The sequence below is a fragment of the Cygnus olor genome, chromosome 3 (assembly GCF_009769625.2).
Source record: "Cygnus olor isolate bCygOlo1 chromosome 3, bCygOlo1.pri.v2, whole genome shotgun sequence".
NCBI classification, from domain to species: Eukaryota; Metazoa; Chordata; class Aves; order Anseriformes; family Anatidae; genus Cygnus; species Cygnus olor.
Genome location: NC_049171.1, coordinates 115,609,702 through 115,630,164, shown reverse-complemented (window position 1 = coordinate 115,630,164; position 20,463 = coordinate 115,609,702). Strand labels below are relative to the sequence as shown.

Genomic DNA, 20,463 nt, shown 5'->3' with positions numbered 1-20,463 from the left:
GTGTCTTTTATTAGATCAACTGGTAACATTTAGAAGAAGTAGATAAACTTTAAGGCACACAGTTTCTTCTTCAGATTTGAACCCAGGAGTAGCAGGTTTCACAGCTAAGTGGAAAATGAATTTTCAGAGTTTAATTACCTGTCCATCAGTTATTCTGTAACCCTAAGCTGCAATGGCCATGGCAACATCATCCAGTGGTTCACAGCAGCACGCAGAACTGTTTAACCTAGCGCGAGCCAAGGACGTTGTGACAGAAGGGATGTGGAAATGGAGGTGGGACGAGTGGGGGTTCAAGCACTGCCTGACTCTTCAACCACAGTGAGCACTCTGAGCAGAGTGGAATTATTTTTGTTCAGGACATAAGTAAAGCAATTAGATATCTGGTCTACCCGTGCAGCTGTTGCACTGCACACCCGCTTTTGCTCTGTCTCCTTGACATAGTTTTTGTGAAATTGTGTAGGACACTTGATCCTGCTCTCAGCCTGCTGTGCCACCGAGGGCTCTTCAGCAGAGCTCGCCAGCGAGGAGTCCTGCTTCCCAGCTGGTGCTATGTCATGAGCAAGTTCCCAAGACAGCGTGATTCACTTGGCATCATTGTGGGCAGTTTAAAATAGGAGTGAGCCAGATCCTCAGCTGGTACAAATTGGTGTTACTCTATTAGATTCAGACAGGCCTAACTATAAGTGCTCAAGCAGTCACTGAGGGTTGCACAATCCATTGCTTTTGTGAGCGTGTGCTCACCCATAAAAGTGAGGTTGTGCAATTGGGCCCTATATGAATACATCTCTGTTTCAGCTGCTAATTGAAAACAAACATGGTAGGATTAATAACTCACTTCTCAGGAATTTACGTATTATAAAATATGAAGGGGATCTACCAGTTGCATTAAGAGTTATTCTATTGCAAGATTAGTAAGTCCCAATAGCAGTGGGTGGAGGTCATTAAACTGGGAGAAGTTGGACTGGTGCAGGATTTTTTTTTTTTCTCAGTTGCTCTGGCTTTTGTGCCTCCTGCAGCACAGAAAGCAGTGCCCAAGCCCACGCTGAGGAAGTTGGTAGCAAAACTACTGTTGACTTAAGCAGAGGAGGGCACGGACATTTTCGCTGCACAGGAAATGGGGCACTTTTCTGCCCGGTGCTTGTGCCTGTTTTCACTTTACAAACGTCTGTCCACACTTTATAATAGGGGATTAGGGAAATTGTCTTTTCTCTCATTTGGGAGGAAGATTCTCTCTGTCTTGTTAATTAGTTGAGTGAAAGATGAAAGCAAGCGCCCAGGGGGCAGGGAATTCCGGGAGGTTTGGGATTTTTGAACTAAAGAACTTCTAAGAAATGGCACATTATGAATTCTGATTTATCCAGCCCCCTGAATGCTGCCTGCAAAGGCGCTTACGTGGGTGCATACCCTGCTCCCCTCTGCGTAGGTGCCATAGCCTGAGCTCTAAACTACCAGGCTATTGCTTCTGCAGTCCAGGACATACATATAAAATCTAATTATGGAAGCTGGACCATTCCTATCTGATATCTGATGGTGGCTTCCTCAAAAATTAAATGCTCTTGTCAAATAGAAATATAAATAAATATATGGGTAGGATTATAAAACCTGCTCAGAGAGGTAACCCAACAGAGAGGAAACAGAACAGCGAGGCCAGAAGATGGATGATCTTCCAAATGTGTGCTATTGCATTTGACAGGGTCTGTCTATGTGTGTGGAAGGGGAGATCTAGTTACACGTTTCACTTTTGTAAGTGAGCAAATGATTAATTCTGGGTTTTGTTCTTTTTTTTTTTTTAAGAGCTAAAATGCTGGATCAATCCAACCAAAAAAAAGCATCTGCAGTTCATTCTGCATGGTTCACCATCTTTAAGATCCATTTTTTTGACATCTTTCATTTATCTTAGTGCTTACTGCTAAAAATTGTGGTGTTTGTCAGTCCTTTCAGTCTGCAAAATTTTAGTTTCATGCCACGCCACGCATGTGCCCATAGCTTCTGTAGAGCACTTCATCGTGGGCTGGAGACTGCTTTGGGGCACAACTATTATTTGTTGCGATAAATACAACCCCTGGCCTTTCACCCCAAAGGCCGTGCTGCTGTCCGTGGCAGCCAGGCAATGCGTGTTCGCTCTTGTGGAGCTCATGGGCTGTAACTCTGAAGTGTTGTCGCCTCTGTGCTCCATCCCGCGGCATGTTTACTGTGTGGTCTCTGGGCTTGCATCGTGTCCCTGCCCTGTTTTGGTTTCCCTTTGCTTTTTATGCTCACAGAATAGTCTGGCTCTTGTCCTTGTTTGTTTTTCTTTTTTTTTTTTCTTTCCAATTCCTTGCCTGTTGTGCCTGTCCTCTGCTCCCCTCCTCCCCGTAATTATGTTGGGACTCAGTTTCCTGCTTCAGTTCTTGCTCTGGGTGAGACAAACCCAAGTGCAGTCCTGCCCCATGCCATGATTTTCCATTCTGCCAATATCCAAATGGCCTTCTATATCCACTTATCTACAGATTATAGACATTCCTCGTGCAGTTGTTTCCCTGAACAGTGAGGATTACCCAGACCTTTGTGCATTCGGGCCTTTTCTGCACTCAGAGGATTGAGTTTTGCCCTAATCTCCTTGTGTCTGTTGTGCTACTGTCAGGTGGAAGACAGATTGATTGAGAAGAGTTTAAATCTGAAAGTAAGAGCAGCTTCTGGATGTAAAAACTGGGTTCACAAAGCATCAGATGCTCCTGAGCTGCATCAGGGAGAGCTGTAGAGATGCTTTTCTGATGCCAAGTCAGCCGTGAATGCGAGGGGAGGCAGAGCTCTCGGAGGAGTACTTGTATATGCATGCCTTGTGTGTTGGTGTATTTCGAGTGATTTCTTAAGGAGGTTTATAGAATATTCCCTTTTATAGCCCTGCCTATACTTCTTCCTAACCCCTGAAAGTTTTCACCTCCTTTTCCTGTTTCTGGAAAGTATGATCAAAAAATAAAGATCACAAAAGTCCAAGTTTCCCCTAAACAGGTTAGATCAAGAGGGGAAAAAAATGGTCATGCAAGTTCAGCTGGTACTATACAGGAGAGAATTGGGATTGATGTGAGGGCTGGAGGGGGATGTTGTGAATGTACAGTTACGTGTGGTAAGCTCACATCTTATTGGACAGCAAAAGTCTGCAAGAGCTTTGCAGCAGCAGGTCCCATAAAATGAAAAATAAATAAGGCTGCAAAGTAGTCCATGGCAAAATAATATGTCCATGAGAAAATCTTTTTTTCTTCCACTGGAATTAAACAATGAAGTGTCCTTATGCTGCACAGAAGATACCACATTCACTGCACAGCATTTGCAGGAACTGCTGGAAAGCTGAAATGCACTGAACTGGTGTAGCTCTAATTGCAGTGTGGTCACGTTCCTGCTGAAGTACTTTTAAACTATATTTAGTATGTAATTAAGCCATGCTAGCATGGGCTATTAGTCCAAATACTAGTGTAAATGAGGCAGACAGTATTAAGATGTGCTTGAAGATTGTCAAGTAATGCCAGATAGATCAGATGATCTTGCTTTGTCTTGTAAAACGGTTCGCATCGCTTGGGGGAAAAGCTGGGTACCATTATGTGGTTTTGTGGTGTGCGTGCTGGCGAGGGAATCGCACCCCTCTGGTCTGCAGCCCCCTTCCTCCTCCCGGACTGGCCATGCCCGCAAAGGTTGAGGCACTGAAGCAAAAACCTACATGGCAACATCAGGAAACGAATGCCCCGTTGCAGGATGAGACTGGGGAGGTGATGCTGGTAGGAGATTAGCACCGTGCCTTTGCAGAGGGTTGGATGCTTCCCCCCAGTCCCGGGGGAGTACCATGCTGCTGGCACCACTGAGGGCACCCAAGAGAGAGGAGGTTGCTCATGGGACGCATGGGTAGGGGAAGACAGGAGCTTGCCCAACAGAGCTGTCATCATGTGCTGGTTGTGTTCCAAGTGCAGCATGTGTTGTATAACCTAAAGTCAGGGAGTAACGTATGAACGGTGAAATGCTTGTCAAAAGTACAGGGTTTTTAGTAAGCACTGGAAGGTTCCTGGGACATGTTGACATTGTGTTTGTAACATTCTGGGAGTTTTATGTGGACTTTTCAAAACCTTCTGACCATGATAAAGTAGGTTTTCTATTGCAGGGACAGGATTTTCTGTTTAGTAACATCTTTTTCTCACTGTAGCTAGCATCAAAAAGCTTACATTGTATTAAAAAGAAGAAAATAAAAAAAAGTACAGCAGCTGGTATTTAGTGATCCAGGAAATAAGCTTGACTAACGTGGCTTCAGTATATTCTGTATATCATGAGACACGCATGTTTTAAAGGAAACTAAGTTGTGTTTCTGTATTGCTTTTAGAATAGATTAAGTGCGATAAAGCATGCCTCAAAACTGCCCTCAATTTGGACAGAAGTCACTGCAAACGGGTGAACCCCTGTCAGATCCGAGATGTGTGGAGACAGCAAAACTTTTTGACTGATGTCTTAATTACCTTTGTTGTAATTTTTTCTTCTAGGAGACGGAGCTGCTAGATATCAGTCTCGTCAAAGATGCCAGATGTGGAAAACATGCCAGAGCCCCCAAGGTAGGCGGTTTTGCTGTATGCTTACCTGTTGCATTGACTACCTAGGAAAATAGAATGGGAATTACATACAAGAATTTGTTTCAAAGAATGTTTCCTTCGATAATAAGAAACATTTTGTCTTTGCTTCATTTATCACGGTTTCTGATAAGAAGTGTTGTGATAGTTGAGCTGTTGTCATTGATTCTGTATGTAAAAACGGATGATGGAAGCTCTGCTGACAGTGAATGAACAAAAATCCTGGTTTATCTGGAGCTACATTTAAATTTGCTCAAGTTCCTGGCTTCCCTGATGGCCAGGAGCTGATGGCTGTTGAGCTCCATGTTGCATTTCATCCTGCTTATTTTCCTTTTTCAGTGCCTCTTGAGGCCAGAAGGATTTATTTTTTTTTAATATTTATTTTTAAACGGTTCTAGAGAGGTCAGGATATCAGCTCCCCTAGGTCCTCTCTGATATATTGCATACTCCTTTGCTGTCTGTAAAGACAGGAGGTTGTAGATATATGTACTCTGTGGTGGTTTTGTTTGGACAGCAACCACACATCAGAAAGGAAAAAAACCCAACCAAGCAAACCAACAATGGAGTGCACATCTCTGGAAGCAAGAGTGTGCTGTGGGGTATCCCAGGAACGATAGGAGAAAAAGAAATCCTTACAGTGTCCTGAAAGTAGGGCCTTGCTGCTGCTTAGCTGCTGCTGAGCCTGTGAGATTGAAGCAGCCTGGAGAAATGCGTCTCCTGCCGTCATCCCAGGCGAAAATGGCCGGTTCTGGAGGCTGCAGCCTCACCGAGCCTCCTGCTGGGCTCCTTGCTCCCAGCCCTGGGCCAGGGCACTGCCCTGGGGGCTGCTCAGCGCCTAGGGCTAGAAAAGGTGGTTTCTCTGTGCCAGAATGTAACTGTAGTTATCTCTGAACAGACTATTCAAATTTGGTTTTCAGAGCTTTCATGTAATGTTGGCAGCGTTTTAAAGGCTGAGTTATAATTGAAATGCAGCAGAAGTACTTTATGACATCCACATTAATACCAAATGAGTTCACCATGATTAATGGTTGTATGATGAATAGCAATAAAGTATTAACAATGGCTAGAACATTATTTTAAAATGCTACCCGCTTTACAGAGGACATTCATGTTCTTCTAACAAAATGTTTTTAGCTAAAATTTATGCATAGCTATTGCCTTGGTGACTTTTATTTATTAGGTTACATAAAGGCTGTTTTTGTTACCACACGTTATGGATTTGACAGCAATGGCATTAAATGAAGGATATGAGAAAATCCTGACTTTTAGGGTGGTGAAATGCACCACCTGTGTGAATAGGTTTGTTTTTTGTCATGGGTTTGTGTGTGGGCAGAATGGGAACAGCACCTGGGTTGGCTGTTGATGGGATTTTGCAAGTGGTGTGAAGCAAAATGCTCATTTTGGGGCCATTCGTGTCTGTTGTGCCTTGATCTGTGCTATGGGGCTGAGTGAAGGAGTGCTGCCTGCAGGTGAGTGAGTGTTACAGGAGCCCTGATTGTCCACAGAAAACACAAAACTCATATAGCAGCAGGAAGGCTTGGCTCTAAGTCAAGCAGTAGCAGCTTGCGATTGTGTGGAGGTTTCTAGTAAAAACCCTGGTATATGGGCTTAAGAGAGCAGCACCACATCTGTGTGACACTCGCCAAAGTTCCCAGGTTTTCTTTTCCACAGCTGTACTTTCAGATTGAGCCACCCTGGTACTCAGGTGAGCGTAAATAACGAACACTGTTTTGGGATGGTTTCTGCGTGGGAAAGCAAGCTGCCTTCATGTAGCACACAGAGAGGTTGTTCACAGCCTGCTCGATGTATGGCAAAAGTGCGATGCACGTGATGGTTGTGCTGTGATGATGAATCTGAGCTGTGTCCAGCGGGGTGGCTCTGTTGTGATCTACAGGTACCCGCTGAGCATCTTGCCCTATAGGTAATATGGCCTCCAGTGTAAGCTGCAGACCAGGAACGGAGTTAAGCTGCCTCAGAAACAAATGCTTCCCCCTGCTGTGGTACCACTTCACATGTTCCTTAGCTATCCCAGAAGGTCATCTCTTGTGGTCTGGTGGGATCATCACTGACTTGGGAATTTGCTTCCTGTATTTGTCTTGCCAGATGGAAAGGACAGTGTGCTGTAGTGTGTTGGCACAGCTTTCACTGTAAAACAAGAGATTTAGGTGATTTATCTCCTAATTCCCCTGCCAATACCCCATCCCTGTAGTATTAAACAATTTTTATACTATTAGGGGACTTATACCAGTTTGTGCAAATCTTTTTAATCTATTTTGAGAATTGTAAGAGGGAGTGGATTTCATCTGTGGGTTGTCACTAAAAACTTGAGAAGTTAATGGGAATCTTTCAACCTCATTTAGTGTATTTCTGATGTAGAAATAGAACCTTTTGATAAAAATGTGTCATTTTCAATAATCCTTGGCTTTTCTATTTAACATTAAATAAAAATGCAATTCATTTTTATTTTTATAGTAAACTAAATTTCAGTATGATTAAGGACACCCACAGCAAGCTACCCAGACCTGTTAGGTGCGCTGCTACAGGAGACCACCGGCAAGTAGTGATTTTGGAGGACTATAAGCAGCCCTTGCTACCAAAAAAAACCCCAAACTTTCCTCCCCTCCACCATCTGGAATACACGCTTCTTTCCTATAAGCTGCCATATTAAGCAGCAGGAACATTTCTTTGGTTGGCTTAATAAATCTGCCACGCTCTTGGTCTTTTTGATGGCTGGAAACAGAGTCTGTTCCCATGCTGCATTCAGCGTACCTTCTGTACAACTGTTGGCATTCGTAATTTCTGAAAAACAGAAATACAAAGGGTTTTTCAGTTAGCTTCTCCTTCAGCCTTGTTGGTTGGCATTTGCTTTTCACAATATTTTTCCATAAATCAAGATGCACGTATTTTGTGATTGTTCTTGTGTTTTTGTTGTTGTATCTTCTAGGCACTATCGTAAGGAAAAAAAAAATCATTCTGGAGGAGTTTTCATCAATGAAGGATAAACAGCCAAATGCCTTATTCTTATTTAGAAACCATTGTACTCTTTCTCTTTTATCCTATTTTTATCCTATTTCACGTTGTCCCTAAATAGTAATAGTTACCCAGGGGGGCTGGCTGAAACCAATTAGAGTAAGCCAGCACTAGATGACAGTCCTGGAGCCGAGGCCATAACATTAGGAGCTGACAGTAACGATTGTCTGGGCTGTCACGCCGCAGTGTGCTGTAGCACGTTCACGGCTGTCCCACCTCAGCTCCTCTGGCTGTACTGCGGATTTGTGCTCATCTTTTTAGAATACTCAAAGCATGTTTGCATCTGGACAGTGTCCTCTCCTTACAAAAACCAACCAACAACAAAAAAGCACGCAAGGCTGGGAAGCTGAGACAAATTCGGGAGACTTAAGCAAGCCCCCATCCTACCTCAGATGCCCAGCCAAAGGAATTGGTAGATGTAGAGGGTTAGGTAGACCCCGTGGGTCTTGGGGAGGGGATCAGAATGGCTTGACAGCAAAGTAAGTAGGGCATGAAGATTAAAGGTTGTATGTGGAAATAAGCCTGTTTGTCTTTCCTAGGAACGTAGGCTTCTAATAACATAGAAGGGAGATCTTCTGTAGGTACCTAAGCATGTAACAGGTGGGGGATAAGATTGTTCTCCATCCCCAAATCAATAAATTGTGTATTCAAATGACCCCGTGTTACTGAGAAGTTTCAGCATTGCCTCCTTTTTCCACGTTTTGTCAAGTGTGAGTCCTTCTGCCTTGGGTTGCTATTTTCAGAAATGATAACAGAGTTTTCCATCTCGTTGCAATATACATGCAAGGACTTATCCTTTGGAAAAAGGGCAAATCTCCAGCAGTACAGAGCACTGCTGCGGATCCCTAAATGAGAAAATAAATGGAAGTAATGTTCTGAAGAGAACAAGAAAAGACTCACTAATTGTGTATGTTACAAAAAGTGCCTGAATTCAAAATACAATGAAATTTATAAAGAAGTGAGGGAATTGTAAGATGATTATCAGGACTTTGCCTTTTTAGTGAGCATTAGAATCATTTAGGAAGGGAACAAGAGAAATTTTGAGAACAGGAGATTAATATGCAGTTCATTTCTCCCTTCGGAAGACGTGCTGGCGCATAGCCGCAGCACAGCCGGCTGGAAGCGCCGCGTGCCTTTTCTCACCGCGTTCAGGCGGCCAGAGCTGCAGCTGACCTCAGCAGGGTTACAGCGCCAGGGTGCTCGAGGCTCACATTGTTTATATTTACAAATGCTGAAGGTGTGTAGAAGCCATTAGTTGCAATGCAGCAATTATTTATTTCCTCTTTTTCACACATTACCTGGTAGCCCTCTCTCCAGCTTTGTTTTGGCGTGCAGGCTAATGAAGACCAGCACTTCCCCATGTAAAGTCCAGTGAAGTGGTCTACAAAACAAAATAACACATCGGGCGCTGCAGAGAAATGTGTTTTTGTACAAAGAGACATATAAATAGCCCTGAGCATCCACACGCCTTCTGAGAGGTGTGGAGGGGGGCTGCTCAGGAGAATGTCCTTAGTCTTAAAATGGAGACGTAGCAAAAGTCATCCTGCAGCATTAAGTACCAGGAAAGGTTAGGTGGTGTAACAGTGCTGCTGCAGTGTGCTCACAGGACTAAGAAATTCACACTTCTTACCATCTTGTATTTACTTTAGCCAATAACAGTTTCTATGGAAACTAAAATCTTAATGCAACTGTATAAGTGTTTTTAGCAGCAAGAAGAAATATCGGGATAAGTTGGCAGGAATACGGAAATAACCCCATGGCAAATGTTCACATTTAAAACTTTTGATGCATTTCATCAGTATGTTTTCCCTCAAAGATATCATAAATCATTCAGCAGGAGATGAATTTCTTTAAATGACATATGCTATGGAACCTGCAGGAGAGGAAGTTGTGAATGATGGGATCACTTCTATGCCAAAATGTTTACAGTGTGTCGTCCCCAGTTTCAGAAACACTTCCGACTCCCCTGCCCCAAATGTTCTCACTTAATGGAGAATGCTCTGCAGAGGAAAACAATTCTGCTTTCTTAATATCAGAAATTTACCGAGGCCTCAACTGCTACGGTATTGTCACCAGCCTCTGCGCTCGGTGGGTTTCCCTGAAATCCTCAGCTAGAGTGCGATGACTTCAGGATTATCTCAGCTTTCATTTAAAAATACACTGCAGAGAGTTGGCTCTTCGTAACCCGTTTGCAGAGAAAAAAGAAAATTCCTCAAGTAGGTGGGTTCAAACTACAAGGAAAACCAACATAAAAATGTCTAAATAATGATGCAACAGAAAATCTGATGATTCTCAGGGAAATCAGGTCTTTATTTGAATTCTTAGAGCTATCAGCACTGCTGCCTTCCTGTGTCTCCCTCTGTGGTCATTACACTGAGTTAGAAGCAGGAGGATCTTACTGGCATCTGGGTAGAATTTGTGCAGGTAACTGGAAAGTAAGCTGCTGCCTGTTATGTTGCTAATGGTCTCGTATATGTTTCTCATCTTTTAAGCTTACTGCCTGAATATGCAAACCTGAGTGGAGGACTCTCTCAAACTCACTCAAAGCACGCATATGCAAATAAATAAATTACAGATGCAAATAAAGTAAATCACAGATAACACAAGATTGATTTACATCGGAATAAAGCTCTAACTCGTAATTTGTGAGTCCGATGACAAGAGCCTGTCAAAATAAACCTCAGTCAGTTGATTTCCTTATGATTTCTGACTTACATTTTTGCTGGCAGCCTGTTGTCTTACGGTCAGGTTTTTTGGTCTTCTCTTACCAGCAGAACAAAAGAGGCTTCTGTCTTTTTGGTCACATTTGAAAGCTGTGTAGTTATTCATTTCTTTATGATCAAGTCTGAACTGGGGCAATTCCGTCATGTTTAGTAACCTTCCTGATTAGACTGCATATGGGAAATGACAGATAGTTGTGGGTTGCTTTCTGTTTTTTTTTTTTTTTTTTCCGTTTTCATTTTTGTCCACTCAGTGGATTCCCTGGAGAAGTCTGCTGCTGCCTGTGTGGATTGCAGGACCGCACGGGTGAGCAGCAGGCCTGGCCTTGGCAGCACACACTTTCTGTCGCTGTCTCAAATGCTGGTATTGCTGTTATTTTTATCTGCTGATAAATGCGTGTCACTTTTCCTTCAATAACCTTGGTATTAAATTAGAAACTCTAATGTAAATTATGCCTAAGCAATGTTCTATTTCTGCCAAAAATAAATAAAACTGGAATATGCACGCAGCTCACCCGCTTCCCACTCACCTTAGGTGTAGCAATGACATCTCAGACATCCTGTCCCCCCCAGTTTTTCTACCTCTACATCACTGTTTTTTTCATAACGAAGAGTAAATTGTATGAAAGTTTGCTCTAGGTTGAGTTTTATTAAGGAAAGTTAAGATGGACTTTTGTGGGGACCACAGCGTTCACGTGGTCACAGCATGTAAGACAGAGAAATGGAAGCAGCAGCAGTGTTGCAGAGTGTTGGAGCTGCAAGTGCGTGTGGGAGTCTTAGCTGGCTCCCTTCTCTGCCCCTTCCTGCAGCTCTGCATCCGTGCTCCAACAGACCCTGCGGGCTTCTGCTGGCAGCTGGCATCTTTCCTCCTTCCACATCTCCCCCACCAGTGCAGGCTTACTTTTCAGGAAGCGTCTCACCGCTGCCCATGGCCAGGTCCTGCTGCTTATTCAGGAGAAGAAAGCAAATTTCCCTGTTACAGAGATATTCCCAAAATTTGTTTTTTGAAAGTTAACCTCTTTGGGGAAGAGCCAGCCATATCTCCAAAAATGAGGCTGTCAGTTCCGCTATTCAGGGAGCATGGACAGGAGGTCCTCACTTCTCCATCACCTGGAAAAATGTCACCGTTTGAACCATCCTCATGCTATGCTGGAAGCAAAGCCAAGCTTCCTGAAAGCACACACGAAGCTCGAGGCACTCAGTAGCAGCACAGTAGCTGCTTTCTTTACGCTTCATCGGATTGCAAGGCATGTCTTGAGCACGGTGGCTGCTTAGTGGAGTGGATGGGCACCAGCAGCCTGCACCTGCACTCTGAAGCCTGCGGAGATTCCTCCTCTGCCTCCGGGCGCCGCTCACTTGGCTGCTCATGACTGAGGCTGAGGCCACCTCTGAGATGATCTGCGTCCCGTTGTGCTGCTGGGATGATCTAGGTCAGTGAGGGTGCTTTTATTTACAACTCTCTGGCCCTTGGGGACCTGGACCTTTCTGGAAGCTTGTCACTGGCTGTAAAACTTAGTGCTCCCTGGTAGTTCATCGCATTCACCATTTCCTAACATGCAGGCGTAACAGAAAGCACAGGATTTTGTCCAAGACTTTCACTATGAATCATTGCTAAAAAGGCGTCCTTTGTTTTTTTCCTGCTCGCTGACTGTTTCAGTTAGCTTTCTCTGCTGCTTGGATTTATATTTTCTTTTGTTATATGTATAAAGCATTTATTAATTTTATACTTCCATGCCAAAGTACATAGCACAAAGCACATTATGAGAAATTCTGTAGTTTAAGAAGCACAAAGATATTTTATAAATGTGGTTTTAAAACTTAACATTTAAATTTTAAAAGCTAGAATAGGACACTGCTCAATTAAATACATGATATTTGAGCTGCTGAGAACACCAGTAAGTGTGAGTAAGCCTGAGCTTTAAATGCTGCTGCTGAAGATGCTTTTGGATAAAACTGCATGATGAGTGCATCTATTTTTTTCTTCTTTAGTACGACTTTTTATGTGACTGTGAAGAGAGATTGACAAAGACAGCTTTGTGTGCTCTCAGGCACACGTAATGCTCCAAAACTATTTTAAATCCACACATAAACCACTCTTATGAGCTTTGAGACTGTAGCAGTGGGAGATTGGAGTAGCACACCGGAGGGCATGAACTCATCGCTTAAATGAGCATGTGCCTCATGCAGATGCAAGGCTCAGTGCTAAGGTAATATTTTCTGTCTCCTGGCTGCAGTAACATAGTAGATCGTGATCACCTCTGTGCTGGTTCGGCTGGAAGGTTTACATTTATCTTCTTGCTTTCCCCTGCCATGGGAAGGGGCTTGCAGGAGCAGAGATGGCTGCAGCCTGGCTGCCACTGTGGCATCGAGCAGGGGATATCCAGCCACAGCTGTCACACACCCACTCCCTGCAAGTCATGATAAAGCTCAGTCGAGTCCCACGAAAGGCATTTTTGCAGTGGCTGGCAAAATTTAAATATCATTAGGATGATGTACGGTTACTTTGGACGTGCTTTTAGCAATGCTAAGATGTTAATATTGTGTCGCAATGTTGCCTGTTGTCTGTTTGTTATTTCGCAGTCCTGTGGGTTCATATCCACACATGACCTTTTGACTTGCACTAAGATTATGAAGTCTTGGGAAACAGAACAAAGTCCTGTTTCATGAGTTAGGGTTCCTAAGTGCAGTATTAGGACAAAAAATAATAAATAAAATCTTGCTTTCTATAAGGACAAAAAATGCTTCATTCAACTTCTGTCATGAACGCTCATATGGGAAAGGATTCCAGAATTTTTCACTGGAAAATGTAAGTGTACTAAATAACTGAGTCATACCACTCTTTTCTTCTGAGCGATATCTACATCTAGAAATATTTCATAAATATTAAAGCATCTATTTTAGCAGACGTGGAGCTCTGCGGCCAGTGAGAGATTTGGTGGCAGTGCAATACTCTCAAGTTTGAGAGGTGGAATCAACAGACTCAAATGAAAAATGTCAAAGCAGAAACATTTTTCTGCAGCTGTTTAGAGCAAATGATGAAAATTTCCCCATTTTATTGGAAACCAGCTTGGTGAATTTCCATGGCATCTGTACCTCGTAAATAGCCGGGAGCTGAGTGGCCATGTGATGAGCACTGCGAAGCCCTTCTCCCTGCTGGCTGGGGCTGCTGTTTGCTGAGGTGGGTGTCAAACCCTGCCTGCGAATCTTCTAGGTGAAGGGCAGGAGCTGAGCAATGTGTCCCCGAGTTTGAGCAAGTGTAAAGAGTCTTTGGTCAGAGCTTGTAACTCAAGAGTTGAGTTTTGAGGAGATTCAGAGGAGTCATCAGAGAAGTTTTCTTTGCTACTGAAGTTATTGAAGCTTGCTTCAACTCCATTAGAACACTTTGCTATTTCAAAGTTTGTTATCTTCCATGTTACGTTAGCTCTTTCCTGGTCTCACAGCCAAGCACATCTGGCTGAAAAATCACACATTTGCCTAACGTGTTAATTGCCATGGTTTTGTGATCTGGTGCACATGTCTTGGGAAAGTAACGGAAGGAAACTTGGCTCTGAGCTAAAACCTTGATCGCAGACTAACTACAGCCCCTGCCATAAATAATCCTGGTTTCATCACCATGGCATTTCAGTCTGTTGGTTTGTGTCCCAAGGCACAAACCTGTGCCAGTCGGACACCCTGGCAGGCGCACAGCTGCGGCGTCTCTCAGGACACCTGTGTCCCACAAGCTACTGCAGGGGTACGATTTGTTTGTAGAGCCAAAGTGGGATGTAGTTACAGGTAAGATAACTTGGAAATTAGCGTGGAAATTGCTAAGAGCCCATGTGAACTAGAAAATAGGAGACTGGCTATTTCCAGTGGAATGATATCAACATATTCCTGTTAAATACATGTCACTGGTTTCCAAAGGGTCAAGTAGGAATGAAACTGTTTTCTTCTGCTCTAGTCCGGTGTGGATATGTGAGAAGATGGAGGCAAGTGCATCTGTATATCTGATCATTTGTTTTAATGCAGTGGTATTTTTCTTCAAAAAACAAAACACACAAAAAAAAACCCAAGCCACACACCATTTCTTTTTAAACTTTAAATAGGTATATGCTACCTACTAAGGCATATGCATACTCCAATATTAATTAAATAAACCCTGGTCATATTTTTGTTGTGATAGCACAACACCGTATAGCTGTGTTGGCCACAGTTTGCCTGTCTCTGACTTTCTCTGGTCCATCACCTCACAGCCTAATCCTGGTTAAACAAACAAAATTATCAGCTGGTGCCGCCAGGGAGCTGAGGCACTGTTCCACTCCTGGGGTGTTAATGAGCCATCCGCAGGGAGCTTCCTGTGAAGTGGATGGCACGGTGACACTCACTGATACACAGGCATGTGCACACAGGAGCAAAAGGGTTATGTATGTAGTGCTAAAGGGGCACTTGCTGAGGCCAAAGGTTTGCTTACTCATTTTTTTAACCATTGGTAATGCAGTGGAAAAGAAGTGCAGTGTAGTCCTGGCACAAATGATCATGTGACCATGTGTTAAGATTGAGATGCACCTCTCTATCTTAGGGTTTTTCTGGCTAGTAAGTGCACTGTGGATACATCCTTCCCCAGGAGAAGCATTTCTGTCAGTACAAGGCAGAATGGGCAATAGTGCAGTAGCCCCTCCTTGGTGTGGCTGATCTGCACTAGTGATGAATATGGACAGAACCGAGGGTTGTCTTCTACATGCGGGTCTTCTTTTATATGGTTGTTAGCCTTGTAGTGTCCAGTGTCCTTCATATACTGTCCCGTGTGCTTGGATGGTGTCTGTAAATGAGAAAAATCAGGGCTTGGTTCCTCTTGAGAAAGTTAATCTGCTGAGAAATCCTGTGAGTGAACATGCATGGTGTTTTTGTTGAACAGAAATCATCCTTTGGTTGTGTAAGAAAGTAGGTGAATTGCACGTTTCCAGAAGTTAGCCATTCTTTCTGGGGTACGTACAAAAACTTCATTGCCCTGAACTGTTCAAGGACATGTAGATTCAGTTTTTAATCAGCCTCAAATTTCAGGGATCTTACCAAAATATGGAAAATGTACTGGAGAACTTGAGGATCGCAGTGTGTCCTAGAAAGAAGGAGCACAAAGGGCAGGTTCAACGCTGAACTTAACTAAAGTTCAACTTTATTTTTAGGAAGTCTTGACTGAATTGCAGAACAAAGCAGAGAAAACCTTTGCGTGTAATTGTAAATGGCAGTAATCAATTAAAATGAAGTTTCGCTCTTTTAAAGCCTGATTCCACGTGGTTTACGTTTGGGAGCTTCTGAGTTACTTTGTTTAACTTGGGGAATTTGGGTAAAAAAAAATCAATTACCTTACTTTGGAGAAGAAATATCCTTGGCTGTAGTACTTTGCAGTGTTCAGTTTTTGTGTTGGCTTTTTGGAATTAGCATGAACTTGCAAATTTGTGATTTAGGAATGGGCCACGCTAGTAGCTGATATTTCCCCATCCTGTTGTGCACTATCTCTGCATCAGGGCTCACCTCCCACCAAAGGAGGAAACCTTTTTCTAGACAGCAGATTTCTCATGATGGTTCATCCCCATAACGTATTTTTTCCTATTTATTTCTGAGAGGAACCCTAAAACAAGTATCCGTATACCTTACAAACACATTGTAATCCAGTTATTTGATTTCTGCCATACCTACAGCAGTCAGTGCTGGGGCTGCGGAGCGGCTGTGCTGGACCACTGGAAAGGGTTTTAGTTCCCCCCCGTGGGCCAGCTGGGAGGGCTTTGGGTCTGAATTTCTTCTTTACCTGCAGGAACATTACGTCTAGTCCTGGTCCTAGGATAGCATTCAAAGTTACAGTTTATCACAACCGGGAAATTATTGGATTACAAAATCATACATACATACATATATATATATAGGTCAGAGGAAATGAGACCTCTCTGCTGTGTCCAAATATCAAATACAGAAAAAGCGTTACCAGCTCAGGGATTTAATAAGAAGTTTTGTGACAGAAGGATTTCAGGGGTGCTGTACTGACTGCAGGTCTGGTTTGCAGTGCATCTAATGCCTTTTTTATTTTTTTCTGTTTTGAAACGTGTCCTATGTTGATAGTGCCATAACTGAAGTTACGCAGATTTTGTTGTTGTTGCTCTGATTTAACCTCCTGCCTCCAAGATTAATGAAATATAGGAAAAAATCTATATGAGGAATTTGTATGCGGTAGCTGGGACGTTTTTTGTAAAGAGCTTCACAATGATGTTTGCTAATGATGCGGCAGAAGCAGAACTGTAATGCCAGGTAGGGTCATAATACAGAAGGAAAAGGCCATCACACCGGTCTCAGAAATAATGGTAGCAGTTTGCATGTTGATAAAAAGTTTAAAGAAAACCAAACCAAATTCGGGGAAGGTAAAACAGAATACCTGGATGGTTACCTGCAGGTTGTGACAAAGACAGGAAACTCGTCTGTGTCAGGAGAGCTGATAGAGCAATGATAAAATACAAAGTGCCCGATCCTGCACAGTGATGGGCGATTGCAGAGCAGCTTCGGGACAGTGCTCCTCAGCACCATGCCCCTTGGCTGCATTAAAAACCGGGCTTTCGTCTTCAGATGAGCAGCAGCACTCCCAGGGTGGGGCTGAGCAGTGCCAGCCGTGGGCAAGATGCCAGCCCCTCAGGGCAGCAGGAGCTTTGGGACAGCTTTGGCTTTTGGGAAGACCCAGGCTCCCTTCATTTCATTGCAGATCAAAACTGAGACACAGCCGATTTCTGTGGTATGGGTTTAAATAAATCATTTGCCAAATGCCCATTTTGTGCTTTATGAGGAGGAAAGCTGATTTCTGCTAGCCTCATTAGTCCAGTTTGGTTGTACTTTGCCCCGATAAGCAAAAAGATTTCTTTCTGTGCATCCTCTCAAAGCTGCCCCAGGGATCTACCAGGGCTTCTGTGCCCAGCACTAAGCCCGGAGCTGCACCCCGGCAGTCTTTACTCCGGTATTTCTTTCTGTTTACATGCACCTGGGACAACATTGGGGTTTTGTAGAGGAGACGGTCATCTTTTTCTAAAAAAAAATGTTTATATCTATTTGTTTTTAATATCAGTAAGCCTTTCTTCATAGATACAGACTGTTGGTACTTGCTAAATGTGGAAGCTGTCAGTAAGGGAGCAGAGGAGCTTGTTTGGGGGTGAGGGTCTGGGTTTTACAGGCCAGCAAAGGAACATCATTTTCACAACTGCTGCAGAGGTTTGGTTTTGCTTGGTTTTAACTGAAAGAATGGGAGAGGTTTTATTTTGGAGTTCCTTTCGTATTGTCCTTCTGAGTGGCCTGCTGGGCATTGGGGTGCTCTGGGAGTTGAGGCTGCTGATAGCATAGAAATTCACACCTGCCTTGTGCTGGGCCCACAATCAGATTTTGGTCTCGTGGTCTGTGCACTGATTCTGCTTTTCATCAGTACAAACCAAACACCTTCACTGCGGAGGTGGCAACGTTAGCATTATCCTGGTACGTACTATAGTGGTTTAAGTTAAAATAAATTTTTCCCTTCTCCTGGGTTCTGATGTTCTCAAGCCCTTGCAGGTGATGGCTGTTTGTTTTGTTAAAGCTGGGGGATGTGTCCATGGTTGAGAATCATCGGAATGGACGCACTGAGCGTTGCATCGTGTTTCCCAGCGTACTCAAAGTGGAGCCACTTGTGCATATTTTGAAAGAGCTGTTACTGCTGAACCTTGTTGTAGGAAACACTGAATGTGATTTAGCTCCTTTTTAAGACACCGATATGTTTGTGTCAGTATTTCAGCAGGGGGTACTAATTTTTTTCACTGAATTTTCCACATCTTGCTAGAGTTGGGAGAGTTGCAAACAGTGAGAGGAGAAGTGGGATTATTTTACTATTACTTATATAATAAAAAAGGAAACTTTGAAAGCTGTGGTCAGCTCTGGTCATATTTTTGATGCTCGGTTTTTCCTTTTGGTTTATATTTAAAGTATTTTGTTCTCTAATCATAATTGCTTGATATTGCTAATTTATTTTTTTTAACATGACACTTGCAGATTATATAATTAAAAGAAACCCTTTACTGTTTTTTTAGGTATCAGATACTAGCTTGATTAAGAGCATTTAAACACCCGTGCCTTGGAATGGGACGTACTCTGCTTTTTGCTTTAATAGAAAACTTCTTTGTGCTAATTACAAACGCCAAGGTAAAATTCATCAGGCTGTAAACAAACGTTACCCAATCTCTTAGCTTTCTGCCATGTGGCGAAACCCAATTCCTGCCAGGAAGTTTTATGCTCTTTGCAATGATGTTGTTCTTGGAAATAAGGAAAGCGGGTGTCCAGTGAAGGCTCTTGCACCTGGGGGCACTGCCAAGGAGAGGGAAGGGGCAGTGGTGCTTGTGCTATGGGCTATGCCACTCTAGTGTAGGAGCCTCGAGCTGCTCTCCAGAGGCCTCTGCCTCTCTGTGTTGACTCTAGGAAGTCCCGTATCTGCAAACTGTTTGAATATTCAGAATAATTGTTCAATTGTTCTGTTCAGCTGTCTTTGCTCCAGCACTCAGAAAGAAAACTGAAGTTGTGCAACTCCACAAAACCAGCGAAGACAAACCTGAGCACCTTTCTAACACTGCTATACTGGTTCACTCAGCCTTATTTAAGATTCCCTGTACGTACATTACCCTCTGTGAGCTCGTTTTGTGATGAGAGCCAGCAAGCACAGATACAAAATTGTCTGAGTTGGGATTAAGCGGCTGAACTACGCGCATCCCGCTTAGAGGATATGCCTTGCTATCCTGCCTGCTCCTAGAGCCTGATTCATCACAGCGCTCAGCGTGCTTAGGAAGTCTTGCTGGAAGAAAACCTGTAATGGCCAAGTATTTGTTTTGCACGTACAGGAAAGGTGTGATACCAGAACTGGAGAACTGGGAGACAAAGCATCATTTGAGGAGATTTCTATTTAAGTAGTCCGGAATTAAGATGAGTGATGAGGATGTAAAAAGCATTGTCAGAAGCTTTCCCCTAAGCAGTAACTCTGCCTGTTAGTCATGCAGTTTATATCCTGACGATAAATTCAAAACTATTTGGAGGATTATTTAAAGTATAAGAAAAGTTGCCTTTTCTTTCACTTTTGGAGCTGATATCAGATGTGATACACAACTGTTTGATATTAAGTTAATTCAGTTGTATTTAAATACGAGAGAAACCCTTAGAATTCTAACTTTGCACAGCAAGGGAAAAGATGACGAGAGCATGCTTTTATTTGTGTCAAAATAGTGGACCCTGGTGTAGATGCAGATGGATATTGCTCTTTCTTCCCTTGGGTGCACGTGGTGGAGTGCTTCTGGGGGTCCCAAAATAAACAGCATGACCAAGCAGTGCAGCCTGGCCAGGTGAGCATCGTGCTGTTGTTCTTGCTGCTGACAACGTGGGGGCTGACAATAGGACAGCTGAGAAGTGAGTGTTTTCCTGTGCCTTTGCATGGGATTGTGCTGGGGAATTGCAACACCTGAGGGCAGGAACCACAGTGTACGTGTGAATATGGACTTGGTGGTTTCTGTGGAAGAAAAGCAAAGGATGCATGGCCAAAGCTCTCCTCTTAAGTCAATGTGCCTAGTTTGGGACAGAGGGAGCAGAAGAGCAGATTTCAGGCTCACTTTCACCACAATGACGGTTGTTTATACAACCCAGTAGGTTTACAGTAGGGTGCTTGTCATGTGCTTTAAAGCTGGAGCTCATTTGTATCAGCTGCTACAAACCAGAGTTCTTGTGTAAAGTCAAATTCTATTTATAGGACTGTTATCAATATTTACCACATTTTCCAGTTTCCTTGATGGCAGAGCAAGCTCACCCCAAAGTAAATAAATAAACTAACTGTTTTCCTTGCTGGGGCTGTAAGCATTGGCAAAAGCTGTGAGGCTTCCTTTTTGTTTTCATTTCTTTGCTCTCACATCAGTATACAATTGCAATTTGGCAGGGGGATTGATTTTGTTTGGTTTTAGGAAATAGAGGGCTTAGAAATACCTCCAGGAAATGAACAGGCAATCAACAGGCAAATCACCAAAGGAAAGAAAAAAATCTGTTTTTCAATGGTATTTATTCTTGAGGTACATGGTAGTGCTCCTTAAAATTCCTGTCACCCAGAGTGAGTTGAT

At 43.2% G+C, this 20,463-nt stretch overlaps 1 protein-coding gene across 5 annotated transcripts in view; it reads left to right on the top strand.

Annotated features, from left to right (window-relative positions):
* Positions 1-20,463, top strand: part of PLCB1 (phospholipase C beta 1) — a 382,337-nt gene that overhangs the window by 95,924 nt on the left and 265,950 nt on the right. For all 5 annotated transcript variants that reach the window (XM_040551664.1, XM_040551662.1, XM_040551667.1 and 2 more), the window contains one exon: positions 4,503-4,571. In XM_040551664.1, coding sequence (XP_040407598.1) covers positions 4,503-4,571 — 69 coding nt within the window. The remainder of the gene's footprint in view (positions 1-4,502; positions 4,572-20,463) is intronic.